This window comes from Pipistrellus hanaki (assembly GCF_964339955.1).
Source record: "Pipistrellus hanaki genome assembly, chromosome: 15".
NCBI classification, from domain to species: Eukaryota; Metazoa; Chordata; class Mammalia; order Chiroptera; family Vespertilionidae; genus Pipistrellus; species Pipistrellus hanaki.
In genome coordinates, this window is record NC_140517.1 from 13,794,401 (window position 1) to 13,809,380 (window position 14,980).

Here is a 14,980-nt window from a genome sequence, read left to right on the forward strand (position 1 = left end):
GGTTCTCTCTTACGAGCAAAACATGAGTTAAAATGAGATGTGATTTCTTGCCTGCCAAGTGGACACACACACACACACACTAAAAAAAAAAAAGACACAACAAAAGAATACCCGCTATTGATGAAGATGCAGGAAAATGGATGCTCGTGTGCCAGTGCGGGCATGAGTTGGAAGGGCTTTCCCAGAGGACGTTTGGCATGTGCCAGAGATCTCAAGTGTTCCTGGCTTCTGGGCCAGCAATTCTACTGGCTCAAAAGCTAGGAATGTCACCAATCAGAGCCTAGGTTTTAGCAGCAAGGAAGGCTTACTGGTTGAAAAGGCTGACTCCGCTAGCATGTGACTTGCATATAAGACACTTAACCCTTTAAGCCTCAACTTCCTCATCTGTAAAATGGGCTGTTTTGAGGGTCAAATGAAATAATGTATATTTTAAAATGCTCAGAAGCATGCCTGGCTCGAATAAGTGGGTAGCAATGAAACTGCTACTTATATTTTATTAGTTGTCTTGTTAATTGTATATTTACAAAGACTTACGGGAGTTTATTGCAGCTTTCACTGCAAAATATTAGGAATTGCCTAAACCCACCAATAGAATTTAGTGGAGGGATTATGCTGTGTTCATAGGATGCAGTATCTATGCAGCCATTAATTCTAACTTATGAAGAATATTGGACGTCAGGGGAAAACTTGCATGCTAAATTAAGTTAAAAGGGCAGTCCACGTAAGAGGCAGTGTGGTCTGAGGCTGGTGAAGAAGATCTGTAACTATAGACGGGCAGAGGGAGAAAAAAAATTCCAAATCTACCTGCCTATCTGTGGCTTCCTGGTTGGTGGAATTATAGATGATGATTTTTTTTTAATTTTTTAATTTTTATTTTTTATAAATATATTTTATTGATTTTTGTACAGAGAGAAAGGGAGAGAGACAGAGAGCTAGAAACATCAATGAGAGAGAGTCATCGATCAGCTGCCTCTTGCACACCCCCTACCGGGGATATGCCCGCGACCAAGGTATATGCCCTTGACCGGAATCGAACCCAGGACCTTTCAGTCCCCAAGCCGATGCTCTATCCATTGAGCCAAACCGGTCTTGGCATGATTTTTATTTTAGCTGTTGGATTTTTCTGCACATATCCATTTTAAAAAATGAGTCCATAGTACTTTAATTAGGAAAAATTGTTTAAAGTAAATTTAACATCATGGGATGCCAGATTGAAACCATAGTGGGCCAGATGGCACGTTTTCCCACCATGCAGTGTAGGCCCTGCCACCCAATGGCACGCACGGAGAGATCAGGAGGGAGAGGGATGTCGAGGAAACGGGAGGGCTCGGGAGTTTTGGGTGCTGGCAGAGGAAGCATCGAGGTCGTCAGCTGCAGCTAGCGTGGGCGAGCATCCAGCTCAGCGTGGAAGGCGCCCGGTGCAGAACGCAGGTGGGGCTGACTGAGCTCTGCACCTGCCAGCCAGGAGGGGCGGGGGCGGTGCAGCAGGGAAGCCAGAGGCGCCGTGTTTGGTGGGAGGAGGTGCCGGGTCCGATCTGGGAGGGGAAACCAGTGCTTCGCGGTGATTAAACACAGGTCAGGAGAGAGCCACGCAGGCCCCAGGGATGGAGGAAGGATGCTGGCCTTCTGTCTTCAGCAGAAAGGCCTCTCCGAGTGGATGCTTCACTCGGTACCTACGTGCTGGGATGCAGACACTCACATAGCTGGTTCAGTCGCCCCAGATCCTTTTTGGAGAACAAGGCAGAGTAGAAGGAACAGCGTGTCGTTTTGGTTTTTTTTATCAGCGCATCCATGGCGCTGGTCGTGGTGGGACTGCGGCCGTGTCTGCATAGATGGTAAAACCTTGGATTCCCCAGAGTACCAGCTCCTCTCTTCCCACCCCCGCCCGCAGCCCGGGCTCCAGGACCTCTCCTCCCGGTCTCACCGCCCTCGTCTGCCCCTCCCGGCTCCGCCGCAGCCAGAGCATTGCAGTGGCGGTGGATTCCCTGCAGCAGGGACCGAGCTGGCACTCTCCACTTCCAGGCTGATTTATGTTCACGCCGGAACGAGCACAGATGCACTTAGGAGCAGACAGACGCGGAGCCCGGGGCCTGACGGTGCTGTGGGCCTTCCGGGCAGCAGGCCTCCTGCCGCTCCGGGGCCCGTTCACGCACGTACGTGCTCTCCGGCCTCGCCGTTACCGGGCGATTCCTCGGGCTCCTGGGAAACGGCTACCACGCGGGGTGGAATCTCACCTGCTTGTGACTTAACACTTATTGACTTGTACGCAGCAGTCAATACACAAATACATTTCTTGTACAGAGCCCAGGATGGAATTGGATATGGTTCTTCAGCGGATTCCGGGCTGAACAGATGAGGGCATTCTTTCTCTGCCCCTTGAAGGAGGTATCTGCTTATCTGAGAATCTGGGCTGGCTTTTTTTTTTTTTTTTTTCTTTTTTTTTCTTTTTTTGAGGTAGGGATGGTGTGGTCATTGCTGTGGATTTTTCTCTCAGATGTCTTAGCCCAGATTGAGCAATGCTCACCGGCTGTGGGTTGTTGGGGTTCCACGTTTCTGTGGCGGCTGAACGTGCCCTTACATGTGGAACTGCTTTCGTCAGGTTCGGGAAATCCGAGGCAGATCATGGGTGACTTGGGTGCATGCCTGTCAGCGTTGTGTTACTTGAAATCCTACTCAGCTCAGAGAGGCATCCAGAGCTCTGCCCAGAGCCTCTTGGCTGGAAGGAGGAAGGCCAGTTCTCTGCTTCTGCCTGTGCCTCCCTGGCCAGCCTCCCTCCTTGCGTGCAGCTGGGCCAGCAGTGGATTGCATGTGAAGACAGGACATGGGAGCCAGGGGGGCTGGCTGCTCCTGTGTCTTTGAAGCCTTACTATGTAGAGTTCTTAACATGAGACAATTTCTTTCTTTCTTTCTTTCTTTTTTTTTTTTTTTTCATTTGCTGTACGGAAAAAAATTATAAGAGAACAAAGAATTCTCATATACCTTTGTCAGGATCCCTCCTGTGTTAACATATGTCATATTTCAAGCTGTCTGTATGTAATACAACACACGTACGCGCACGCACACACACGCGCGCGCACACACACACACACAGGTTTTTCCTAAACCAGTTGAACATGGAGATGCCATGCCCCTTCACCTCTAAACATATCAGTGTGGATTTCTTAAAAACAAAGACTCATTTATATAACCACAACACAATTCTCGAAATTAGGACATTCACAGACTACGATGCCGGGCCCGGAGGCCTGGTTCGGGTTCTGCCAGCGGTCCCGGCGATGCCCGGCGCAGGAGGCCTCAGACGGGGTCACGTTCCGCGGTGGCAGCTCCTCAGCCTCCATGCTCAGAGGCAGTCCTGCTTCCCCACACGCACCTTCCCGAGGAGCGTAGGGCACGTGGTGGGCTGTCCTCACTGGGGTCCGCGTCACGTTCCCTCGCGATTGGACCCAGGGTTTGCATTTCTGGCAGGAATACTGGGAGGGGGTGTCGTGTTCCTCTCCGAAGGCACAGAATGTCTGTCTGTCTGTCTCACCCCGGGTGCAAGGTGCCAGGTTTGTCTGCTGCACCCTTACTGCTGTCCCTCCTGTGATCAGTGTGTGTTTTGTGGAGATGCTTCGAGTCTTTGTAAATATCCTCAAACTTTTACCCATCAGTTTTGGTATCCATCAGTTTTTTTTTTCCCCCCTAAATGGGTTATAATAGGTGGTTACCAAACGGTGATTTTCTAACACCATAATTCCATCTGCATTTGTTATTTGGATTTCTGCCCTAAAGAGAACTTATGAAAGTGTGGAGGTACAGGTTTTTATTTTGTGCATTGGGTTATAATCCTTTACTCTCATTTTATTTTCTTGCTCAAATTGTACCATCCTCCAGCAGTGGGAGCCCCATTTAGCCTGTTTCTGTTTTGTTTTGTTTTGTTTTGTTTTTGACACGTTCTGATCATTCTCAGAGCACATCCCTTGTGTTCTGTCTCAAGAAGATGCTTCAGCCCTGGCTGGTGTGGCTCCGTTGGTTGGGTGACATCCTGTGCACCAAAGGGTTGTCAGTTCGATTCCCAATGCGGGCACATGCCTGGGATGTGGGCTCGATCCCTGGTGGGGGACATGCAGGAAACAGCTGGGTCAGTGTTTTGCTCTCACATTGATATTTCTCTCTCCCTTCCATTCGCTCAAAAATCAATAAAGATCTTAAAAAAAAAAAAAAAAAAAAAGGAAGATGCCCTAGGCTCATCCTGCACTCTGTCTGCCCCAACCCCAGAATGTCCATTCCTCCAAGGAGCCTGATTCCATTTCACTCCCGAGGGTCGCACCAGGCGTTTCTTCAAGGAGAGAAAAAGAGACAGATGGTGGTCAGGGACCCTAATTTTTCTTCTCAAAGTGTCATCCTTTCCCCCCCCCCCCCCCCCCCCCCCCCCCCCCCCGCTGCCTCACGCTCCCTCATGGCTTCAGGAAGCACCGATTCCATCTTGGACGGGGAGGATACAGAGAGGATGGAGGCATCGGACCTGCTCTCCAGCTGCTCACAGCCCCGCGGCAGAGAGACCGGCCAGCGGTCATCACCGCAGCCCGATAACCCAGGACGGCCGTGTCCACGTTACTGTGGGGGTCGCAGGGGAGGAGGTTAAAGCTGATGGAGTCACCGGACTGATAGCTCAGGAATGAAAAGAATCTCCACCTTTTTCAAGGACCCGAGAGGCTGCCTGATGGCACTTCCTGGCCACAGCCAGAGCCCCCTCTCCCCTAATTCACGAACCCAGGGATCTCGGTCATTCACCAGAGGCAGCCTTCCACCGGGGGACTTTGATCATCTCCAGAATAATTCTCACTCCCATTGAACTGGGCTCTGATTCCTCACAAATGTCCCTCATCACCCCTAGTTAAACCCTGAAGCTAGGTAGGAGAGCAGGAACTGATCCTCCTTGTAGGTGGCAGGCAGGCCCTCCTGTGGTCGAGCAGAGTTGTCTCACGGGGCCATGGGACCTCTCTTTTCCACCCTCCGGCGCTGTTCGTGGTCGCCTTCCGGAACGCACTCAGGTTGGTCTTTGGGGACCCTTCTTCCCAGATTCCCCCCGAGTGGACCGCCATGTTGTTGTGCAGAGAAAATGACGGGCTGCGGGCCTGGTGAGTTTGGTCGGAAATAGCGGACTCCCATGGCCTCTCTGACCGCCTCGGCAGCTTTGGGCGGCCACAGAATTTGTAGTAAAGTGACGCTGCCCGGTCGGGCGTGTTAGTGTGGATTCCCGTTAATCCAAGTCTTCCCATCCCCTGTGGGTCTCACTGACTGCCTGGACGTAAATACAGGGCTTCCTGCGTATCCTTTCAAAATTTCGTCTTGGTCCTTTGAGCCTTGTCCCAACTTGTTGAGATTTTTTTTTAAATTTAATCTTAATTCCACCATTTATTATGTTAGCTAGTCCTCTTAGCTTTATGGACTTTGCAGATTGGCGTGTGTGCTTGGTCTTGCCCCTCAATTTGTTGATTTACGTGAAGGGAACCAGGGACAAGACAGAATCTTGAGGCCTGTCACTAGGCCCATGACCTTAGGCCAGTGGTTGGCAAACTCCTTAGTCAACAGAGCCAAATATCAACAGTACAACGATTGAAATTTCTTTTGAGAGCCAAATGTTTTAAACTTAAACTTCTTCTAACTCCACTTCTTCAAAATAGACTCGCCCCGGCCGTGGTATTTTGTGGAAGAGCCACACTCAAGGGGCCAAAGAGCTGCATGTGGCTCACGAGCCGCAGTTTGCCGACCACGGCCTAGGTAATGGTACCCGCCAGCTATAACATTCAACTAAAGGGTTTTTTTTATTATTATTTGAAAGCCATTTTGCTATCCTGGATACAAAGAAACGACAAACTCTGGAATAGCTTATTAAAATCAAACAGTACTCTCTGCTACATTTCTTAGATCATTGAGTCCGAGTGAAGCTATATTTCAGTTTAATTGCTAATTCCTCAGGACTATCTTTTTTCTTCTTCTTCTTCTTCTAGAATCTAGATTCTATTTAGCAACTCTTAAATCTGTTCTCAAACTATGAGGAGCTTGTAATATATAATCTACAAAATACCCTTTAAATCTAATACCATTACTTTATCCAAAATGATGTACACACACATCACTCTTTTCCCTTTTCTTGCTTTATATTAGTCTGAGTGCTTTTTACCATTTAATGTTGTATTTGTTAGTTGGCCATCTCTTCCCCACAAAGAATGTAGGCTGTGACCTGTTTAACTTTGATTCCCTAGCATCGGACACATGGTAGGTGTGCACAGTAAACATTGAGTGAATGTGTGAACGAATGGATGCTTTTTTGTATGTTTTGTTAATCCTCACTTGAGGAAATTTTTGCATTGACTTTTAGAGCAGAAGGGAGGGGGAGAGACACAGAGAGAGAAATATGAATGTGAGAGAGACACATTGATCAGTTGCCTCCTGCACACGTCCCGATCAGGGCTGAGGATCGAGCCTGCAATCGAGGTGCATGCCCTTGATGGGGATCAAAGCTGGGACCCTTTAATTCCAGAGCCGGTGCTCTATCCACTGATTTTTGATTTATGGTGTCTGGAATCCCCCCCCCCCCTTTTTTTTCTTAAAAAAAGTGAGTGTAATGAGCCTACCATACAGCTTGACCCTCTCTCTCCTGTGTGAAGGTATCCAAGTACAAAAGCCATTTGGAACTCTCCTCCCCTCAGCACTGCCAGGAAAGAGGGTTCTGTATGAGTTGGCAGTGTCCTTTTCCATAGCCACTCTGCTATCCCATGCTCTCAGAGCAGTCCGTGGGTCCGTACAAATTGGGTATGAATGACGGATGTAAGGACATTCTGGAATTCTCTTTGAGAAATAGATGCTCAAGAAGAACCTGGTACAGTGGCCAAGAACAAATGCTCCAGGCAGCCAGACTGTGTGTAGTTTTCTATTTATGCTGCGCAACTTGGGGCAATCTTAGTTTTCTCATCTTTAAAATGGGGATAAAAATAGCCAAAACCGGTTTGGCTCAGTGGATAGAGTGTCAGCCTGCTGACTGATAGGTCCCGGGTTCGATTCCTGTCAAGAGCAGGTACCTTCGTTGGCGGGCACATCCCCAGTAGGGGGTGTGCAAGAGGCAGCTGATCGATGATTCTTTCTCATTGATGTTTCTAACTCTCTATCCCTCTCTCTTCCTTTCTGTAAAAAGTCAAAATATATTAAAAAATAATAATAATAAATAAAAAAATAAAATGGGGATAAAAATAGAATTTGTCTCACGGAGTGGTTCTGAGCATCAAGTTGGTGCTGTACCTTCAGGCCTGTACATGATGCCTAACTCAAGGAGGGATGGCTTCCCCTATGATGGTTTTAATTTCAAAAAGCTTTGGGAAATAAAGGCACCGAGGAAGAAATGAAGTCACTTATTACCTCATCCCCTAGTTTTTTTTTTAATATAAATCTCATGCATTTCCATATGCAGCCCTTTATATGCTTTGTTCACTTAGCATCCTGGGCGATCATTTCCCCACACCCTTAAATAATTTATCGGAAAAATTTTATATATATATATATATTTATATGTGCCTAAGTGACCATTACAACCTGTCAACTGAATGACCAGTCACTATGACATGCACTGACCACCAGAGGGCAGACACGCAAAGCAGGAGCTGCCCCCTGGTGGTCAGTGCCTTCCCACAGCCAACCTTCCACAGGGGTCCAACCTCCTGCAGTCCCTCCCCCGTGGCTGGCCAGCCCTGATTGGCCCCAATTGCTGGCCAGGCCGAGGGCATGAATCTGTGCACTAGGCCTCTAGTATTTATAACATCCCATAGAGCTCTCTGCACTGTCATTTAGCGAGTCCCTCATTTCACCAGATTTCTTTTATCCTCTATCTCTCTGGTGTCTTGGTTGTTTCCTGGAGCGGGGAATTGCTGAGTCAGAGGGCATGTGCGTTCTTGAGACGTTTGGTACCTCCTGTGAAGTCGCCTCCAGGAAGCCAGCCAGCGGCGGCCGCTCCAGCTGGGCTCCGGGGAAGGGGCATCCCTGCCCGCCGGCCTCCTCCTCCTGGCGGAGCCGCCTGGGCCGCTCACCGAGGCAACAGTTTCCTGCTATCTCCCTTCTCTCTTCCTTTCCCTCTTCGCCCCCTTTGTTTCCGTTCTTGGTTTCCTGCCAAACACCCTCTTGTGAAAGGACCGCCTAATTAACCCTGTGCTAATTAACAATTTAAAATTGCACAGTGCGGCGTTCATGTTTAATTCTCTGAGAGCAACAGCGGGAGCCCCCCCCCCCCCCCCCCCCAGCCTCCCTGGAACTGTTGCATCGGCCTCCGCCTTCTTAGAGGAATGTGATAAAGCTGTCAGGCCGCATCTCCTCCGCTGAAAGAGGCAGATGGATGGCTTTGTGAATGGGGGGCCTCGGGGTGACATGGTGGCGGGTTTTTTTTTTTTTTTTTTTTTTTTTTTACATTTTAAACTGTGTCTCCCAAACAAGGCGTGCTGTTTGGGGGAGATGCGGGGAGCTTGACACGCAGGTCCCAAGGAAATGAACCGGAAGAGGCGCAAGTGTCTGGGGCTCTTGATAACAGCGTCGAAGGCCAGGGTGGCTTCTCAAATGGCAGGCTTAGCTCAGCAGGGCGAGGCCAGCACCCTCAACCGCACCTCCCATTCCCCTGAACCCCTGTTGGAGAGAGGTGCTCTCCTGAAGAGCAACTGAGTTCTTTTTAAAAAAATATATATATTTTATTGATTTTTTTTTACAGAGAGGAAGAGAGAGGGATAGAGAGTTAGAAACATCATCGATGAGAGAGAATCATCGATCAGCTGCCTCTTGCACCACCCATACTGGGGATGTGCCCACAACCAAGGTACATGCCCTTGACCGGAATCGAACCTGGGACCCTTCAGTCTGCAGGCCGACGCTCTATCCACTGAGCCAAACCGGTCTCGGCAGAGTAACTGAGTTCTTAAAACCGCTCACACACAGCCCACATGGAGCACGCTAGGCGGGCATGCGCAGAACATGTCTGTATTTGGGGGGAGTTGGGGGGTGCAGGTGGCTGAAGGGGGTCCGTGATGCGTGAGCTGGCCCCGCGAGGGAAGGACGGGGAAGGGGGTGCAGCCCCGGGGTGGGGGTGGGGGCGGGGGCCCGCCCAGAGGCTGCGGCCGGGCTGCCTGTGAGCGTGGGGACCCGCTGGGCTCCCAGGCCGCCCTCTGTAACTGAAGATCATTGATTTTACGGGAAAGCGTGTTTACAGACAGAGTGCTGATCGACCTGCCGGGTTGACTTCTGCCTCCTTAAGTAAGAACTACCTCTTTCCTATTGACTGGCTGATAAACAGAGCGAGAGGGACGGGCGGGAAAGTGGTGGGCGGCCCGAGGCCCTTGAGCTGAAGAACTGGGAAGCGAAAGAGGTTTCTTCATCTCTGCGTTCTGGTCCCCCTCTCGCCCACCCTGTCCCCCTCGCTCCCAGGGACCGGTAGAGGGGTCCGAGCCCGACCCTGCCTGGGCCCCGAGCAGTGCAGGGACGGAGCGGGGGGGAGATGTGTAGCAGAGGGGGTCTCCGACTTGAATGAAGTGCGCCCTCCAGCGTGCGGCCTCTGGCCTGGGGTGGGGCTGAGAGCGTGTTCCTCCCCGCGCCCTGGGCAAGGCGATTCTCTCGCTCCCTGATCCATCCTTGGCTCAGCGAGGCTGTGCGAGGGCCTGCCTGTCACGGCCGGCGTGCAGGGAAAGCAAGCCCAGAGCAGGCAGCTTCGATCTCAGAGAGGGATCCTTCTCTCCCAGGGACTCCTGCCTGGGCGGGCGGTCCCTGCGCATAAGTGGTCTCCCCCGGGCCCCTCCATGGGCCAGTGTCACCACCCCGGGGGTCGCCTGTCTGTCGGGTGGCCACAGTGTCGTTCTTGACATTTGGTTGGAAATAGAAAACAAAGTTAGGTGAGTTTTCCAAAGTCCCAACCCCTTAAGTGGGTGAGTAGTGGAGGAGGAGGATGAGGAGGAGGAGGAGGAAAAAGGAGGAGGAGGAGGAGAAGGAGGAAGAGAACAGCCAGAAAAGCCCACCAATTAATTGGTAAAGGCTTGCAGGTTCCTCTGGCCCAGCCCCGGCTGGAGAGGGGATTGGCTTGGCTGTCGATACACAAGTCCCCGGTGAAGCATCAAAGCTGTTCTCCTTTATCAATCGTGGCCTCCCCTTCCCGCATGTTCCTGTAACTTACCAAGCATTTATGACATCGATTTTACAATCGGGCTGTTAACCCTCCCGCCCCTCCAGGCCTGCCAACCCTTCTGGCCCGAGCTGTCAATCAGGCGCATCCTCACCTGCGCGCCGGCCGAGCCCGGCGGGGGAGTCCCGTCCGTCCGTTGGCTGTTCGGTCTGCTTCCGTGTAGTCATCGTAGTTTAAAATCAACGTGCTTGTTCTCAGGCGCACGGAACTTTGTCATCGTGGAGCTGGAGGTTATAAATGGGGAGGTGGAGAGTGTCGTGTGTGGGTGTGGGTGTGTGTGTGTGTGTGTGTGTGGGTATGTGTGTGTGGGTATGTGTGCGTGCACACACGCTTTAAACAAAACATGACACGTTCTTCCAAAAAGTTATTCCTCCTAAGGCTTCTGGGAAACCTGCCTTCCCCGTCTTTTCCCGAGGGGGAGCTGTCGGCTCACGGTGCAGTCAAGAATCAAGAAATGAAAGGAGAACGGGAAGATGGGGTTTTGGGGGGTGGGGTGGGACCAGACACAGCCTAAACCCCTATCTGCCGTGTCTGAATGAGATGGTGGGTGGGAAGCAGCCAAGAGTTCCCCAGGAAGGAGGCGCAGGGCTGGGGGTGGGGGAGGGGGTGGTGGTTTGCCTGGGATTTTCGGACCGGGATCGGGGTCCGGGTGTGGCATCTGAGGCTCTGAGCTGCTGCAGGAGCAGCGCTGGGTGGGAGAAACGCTCGGTGAGGTCCGTGCCACGGGAGCAGAGCAGCAGCGGGCCATCCGATGCCTCCCTCTCCGGGGGCGCGAGGTCTCGGAGGGCACGCTCAGCTCAGTGGCACTTTGGAGTCGGAAACGGAAAAGCCCTAGGGCTGAGGGACAGCTGCTTGGGTAGCAGCTAATAGCCGAGAGGCAGGTGGGAACGGGGGCCGGCCAAGCCCAGCTGCCGCCGCGCTTTGCCGCTGAGATCCCCGACAGCAGGCGGCACCCAGCGCGCGGGGACGGGGCTCTCCCCAGACGGGGCGACACCCCTGCTGCCTACGGGGGTTGGCTCTCCCGAGAAACACCGCGCTCGTGTGTGCACCCACACGTCTTCCGTCGTCGGGAGCCAGCTGAGTCACCAGCGAGGCTGTGGCAGGGGCGGGGGCGGGGAAGGGGGATCTGCCTCTGTTTTGCAGCGTCGGGTGGCAGGGGCACCTGTTAAGGATCTGCCCCTCAGTTTTCCTGCTTGTGACATGGGACCTTACCCCCCCCCCCTCCCCAGACCCCAGGGGCTTTTCTCGGAACTGTTCAAACTAGAACCCTGGTCCGTAAAAGCAACAGCGGCAGCTTCTCCTCCAAGTCCACGCGCGCGTCTTTCCCGTTCTGGGGGTGCAACACCCCCCTCCTCGCGCCTGTCCCTCCCCTGCTCCCCGGCACACAGGCAGCTGGCACAGCCGAGGGCGGGGAGTGGCGGGGGGGCGGGGGGGCCCTCCAGTGTGACCGGCGCCCAGTCCTGGTGCTGACAATGTGCTTGCAAAGAACCAACGGAAATCCAGACTGGTCTCCAGGGTAGAGCAGCCGACACGCTGAAGACTTAAGAGGGACCCTCCTGATGCCCCTGCCTCTGCTCCTGCTCCTGCCACCCCCCCCCCCAGCCGTGACCCCAGCCCTGACCCCTAGGGGCCACTTGCCCCCCCTGCGCCTCGGTCAGCATGGGGTCCCTGCTGCCCCCCACCCCTCCCCGCGGTCTCTGTTGTGGGTGTGGACGGAAGCTGTTAGACTGCTCTTAGCCTCGGCCCTCCTAACCTCTTTCCTTTCTCTCTCTCTCTCTTTCCCCTCTCCCTCTCCCCCTCCCCCCCCATCCCCTCGCCTCCGCCCTCAGGTCCGACCCGTACTGGGTGCAATGAGAGCTCCACGCAGGCCTTGCCATGGAAGGCTGTGACTCGCCCGTCGTCTCGGGGAAGGACAATGGGTGCGGGATCCCTCAGCACCAGCAATGGACTGAACTCGGCAGCGCCCACCTCCCCGACACACCCAGTGGCATGGAGCCGTCCACAAGCGAGAGCCACGGGCCCCTGGACAGCCTGAGGGCGCCCTTCAATGAGCGCCTGGCGGAGGGCACCCCCTCGGCCGGGCCCCCCGCCGCCGTCTCCGCCGCAGCCGCCGCCGCCGAGCCCGCGGGCAAGGAGGTCAGCTGCAACGAGTGCGCGGCCTCCTTCGCCAGCCTGCAGACCTACATGGAGCACCACTGCCCCAGCGCGCGGCCCCCGCGGCCCCCGCGGGAGGACAGCGGGAGCGACAGCAGCGAGGAGGGGGACGAGGAGAGCGACGTGGAGAACCTGGCCGGGGAGATCGTCTACCAGCCGGACGGCTCGGCGTACATCGTCGAGAGCCTGAGCCAGCTGGCCGCGAGCGGGGGCGGCAGCGCCTGTGCCGGCAGTGGCAGCAGCAGCGGCAATGGCAGCAGCGGCAGCGGCGGACCCCTCCCCTCGCTCTTTCTGAACTCCCTCCCCGGGGCGGGGGGCAAGCCGGGGGACCCTTCCTGCGCGGCGCCCGTGTACCCGCAGATCATCAACACGTTCCACATAGCCTCATCCTTCGGGAAGTGGTTCGAGGGCCCGGACCCAGCCTTCCCGAATACCTCAGCCCTGGCGGGGCTCAGCCCCGTCCTGCACAGCTTCCGCGTGTTCGACGTGCGGCACCAGAGCAGCAAGGATTACCTGAACAGCGACGGCTCCGCCAGGAGCTCCTGCGTATCCAAAGATGTTCCCAACAACGTGGACCTGTCCAAGTTCGACGGCTTCGTGCTCTACGGCAAGCGCAAGCCCATCCTGATGTGTTTCCTGTGCAAGCTCTCCTTCGGCTACGTCCGCTCCTTCGTGACCCACGCGGTGCACGACCACCGCATGACCCTGAGCGAGGACGAGCGGAAGATCCTCAGCCACAAGAGCATCTCCGCCATCATCCAAGGGATCGGCAAGGACAAGGAGCCCCTCGTAAGCTTCCTGGAACCAAAAAGCAAAAACTTCCAGCACCCCTTAGTCTCCACGGCCAACCTCATGGGTCCCGGACACAGTTTCTACGGCAAGTTCAGCGGCATCCGGATGGAAGGGGAGGAGACCCTCCCCGCCGCCGCCGCCGCTGCCGCCGGCCCCGAGCAGCCCCCGGCCGGCATCCTGACCCCCAGCACCCTCCTGAACCTCGGCGGGCTCACCAGCTCGGTCCTAAAGACCCCCATTACCTCAGTCCCCCTGGGGCCGCTGGCCTCCAGTCCTACCAAATCCCCCGAGGGCAAGGACCCCGGGGCGGCAGAAGGAGAGAAGCAGGAAGGCGGCGGCGGCGGAGACCCGGACTGCTTCTCCTCCGAGAAGGCAGGGCCCGCCGAGGAGGAGGTGGAGGAGGAAGAGGAGGAGGAGGAGGAGGCGGAGGAGGAGGAGGACGAGGAAGAGGAGGAGGAAGAGGAGGAGGAGGAGGAGGACGACGAGGGTTGCAAAGGACTCTTCCCCAGCGAGCTGGACGAGGAACTGGAGGACAGGCCCCAGGACGAGGCCGGGGCCGCGGCAGGCAGCGGCCAGAAGGACCTGGCTCTTTCAAACCAAAGCATTTCTAACTCCCCCCTAATGCCTACCGCGCTCCAGACCCTGTCGAGGGGCGCGGCTTCTACTAGCTCCAATCCCGCTTCTTCCTTTGTTGTCTTCGATGGTGCGAACAGGAGGAACCGTTTAAGCTTTAACAGTGAGGGCGTCAGGGCCAACGTGGCGGCAGAGGGCGGCGGCGGCAGCAGGAGGCTGGACTTCGCCGACGAAAGTGCCAATAAAGACAGTGCCACAGCACCGGAACCAAATGAGAGCCCCGAGCGGGACGACGGGGGCTTCGCCCCCCACCACCACCAGCACGCCGGCTCCCTCTGCGAGCTCGGGGCGGGCGGGGAGTGCCCCTCGGGCAGCGGCGTGGAGTGCCCCAAGTGCGACACGGTCCTGGGCTCCTCCCGCTCGCTGGGCGGCCACATGACCATGATGCACTCGCGCAACTCGTGCAAGACCCTCAAGTGCCCCAAGTGCAACTGGCACTACAAGTACCAGCAGACGCTGGAGGCGCACATGAAGGAGAAGCACCCGGAGCCGGGGGGCTCGTGCGTGTACTGCAAGAGCGGGCAGCCGCACCCCCGGCTGGCGCGCGGCGAGAGCTACACGTGCGGCTACAAGCCCTTCCGCTGCGAGGTGTGCAACTACTCCACGACGACCAAAGGCAACCTCAGCATCCACATGCAGAGCGACAAGCATCTCAACAACATGCAGAACCTGCAGAACGGCGGGGGCGAGCAGGTCTTCAGCCACTCGGCCGGGGCGGCGGCGGCGGCGGCGGCCGCGGCGGCGGCGGCCGCGGCGGCGGCCAACATGGGCAGCTCCTGCGGGGCCCCCTCGCCCACCAAACCCAAAGCCAAGCCCACCTGGCGGTGCGAGGTGTGCGACTACGAGACCAACGTGGCCCGCAACCTGCGCATCCACATGACCAGCGAGAAGCACATGCACAACATGATGCTGCTGCAGCAGAACATGACGCAGGTGCAGCACGGCCGCCACCTGGGCCTGGGCAGCCTGCCCTCGCCCGCCGAGGCCGAGCTCTACCAGTACTACCTGGCGCAGAACATGAGCCTGCCCAACCTGAAGATGGACGGCGCGGCCGCGGCGGCCGCCGCCGCCTCGGACGCCCCGCCGTTCATGATGAGCGGCTTCCCGCTGGACCCCTCCGGCGCTCCCATGGCCGCCGTGACGCCGGCTCTAGGTGAGGCTGCCCCCCATGGTGTCTGTCTGTCTGTCTGTCCGTCCTTCTGCTGTGGCCCC

General features: G+C 55.6%; 1 protein-coding gene across 6 annotated transcripts in view; it reads left to right on the plus strand.

Moving 5' to 3' along the window:
• ZFHX3 (zinc finger homeobox 3) overlaps window positions 1-14,980 on the plus strand; it is a 239,300-nt gene that overhangs the window by 78,727 nt on the left and 145,593 nt on the right. For 4 of the 6 annotated variants that reach the window (XM_084906952.1, XM_084906955.1, XM_084906953.1 and 1 more), the window contains one exon: window positions 12,019-14,921. The exons of the other annotated variants lie outside the window; for them this stretch is intronic. In XM_084906952.1, coding sequence (XP_084763078.1) covers window positions 12,065-14,921 — 2,857 coding nt within the window. In that variant the 5' untranslated portion in view covers window positions 12,019-12,064. The remainder of the gene's footprint in view (window positions 1-12,018; window positions 14,922-14,980) is intronic. 6 annotated transcript variants of the gene reach the window in all.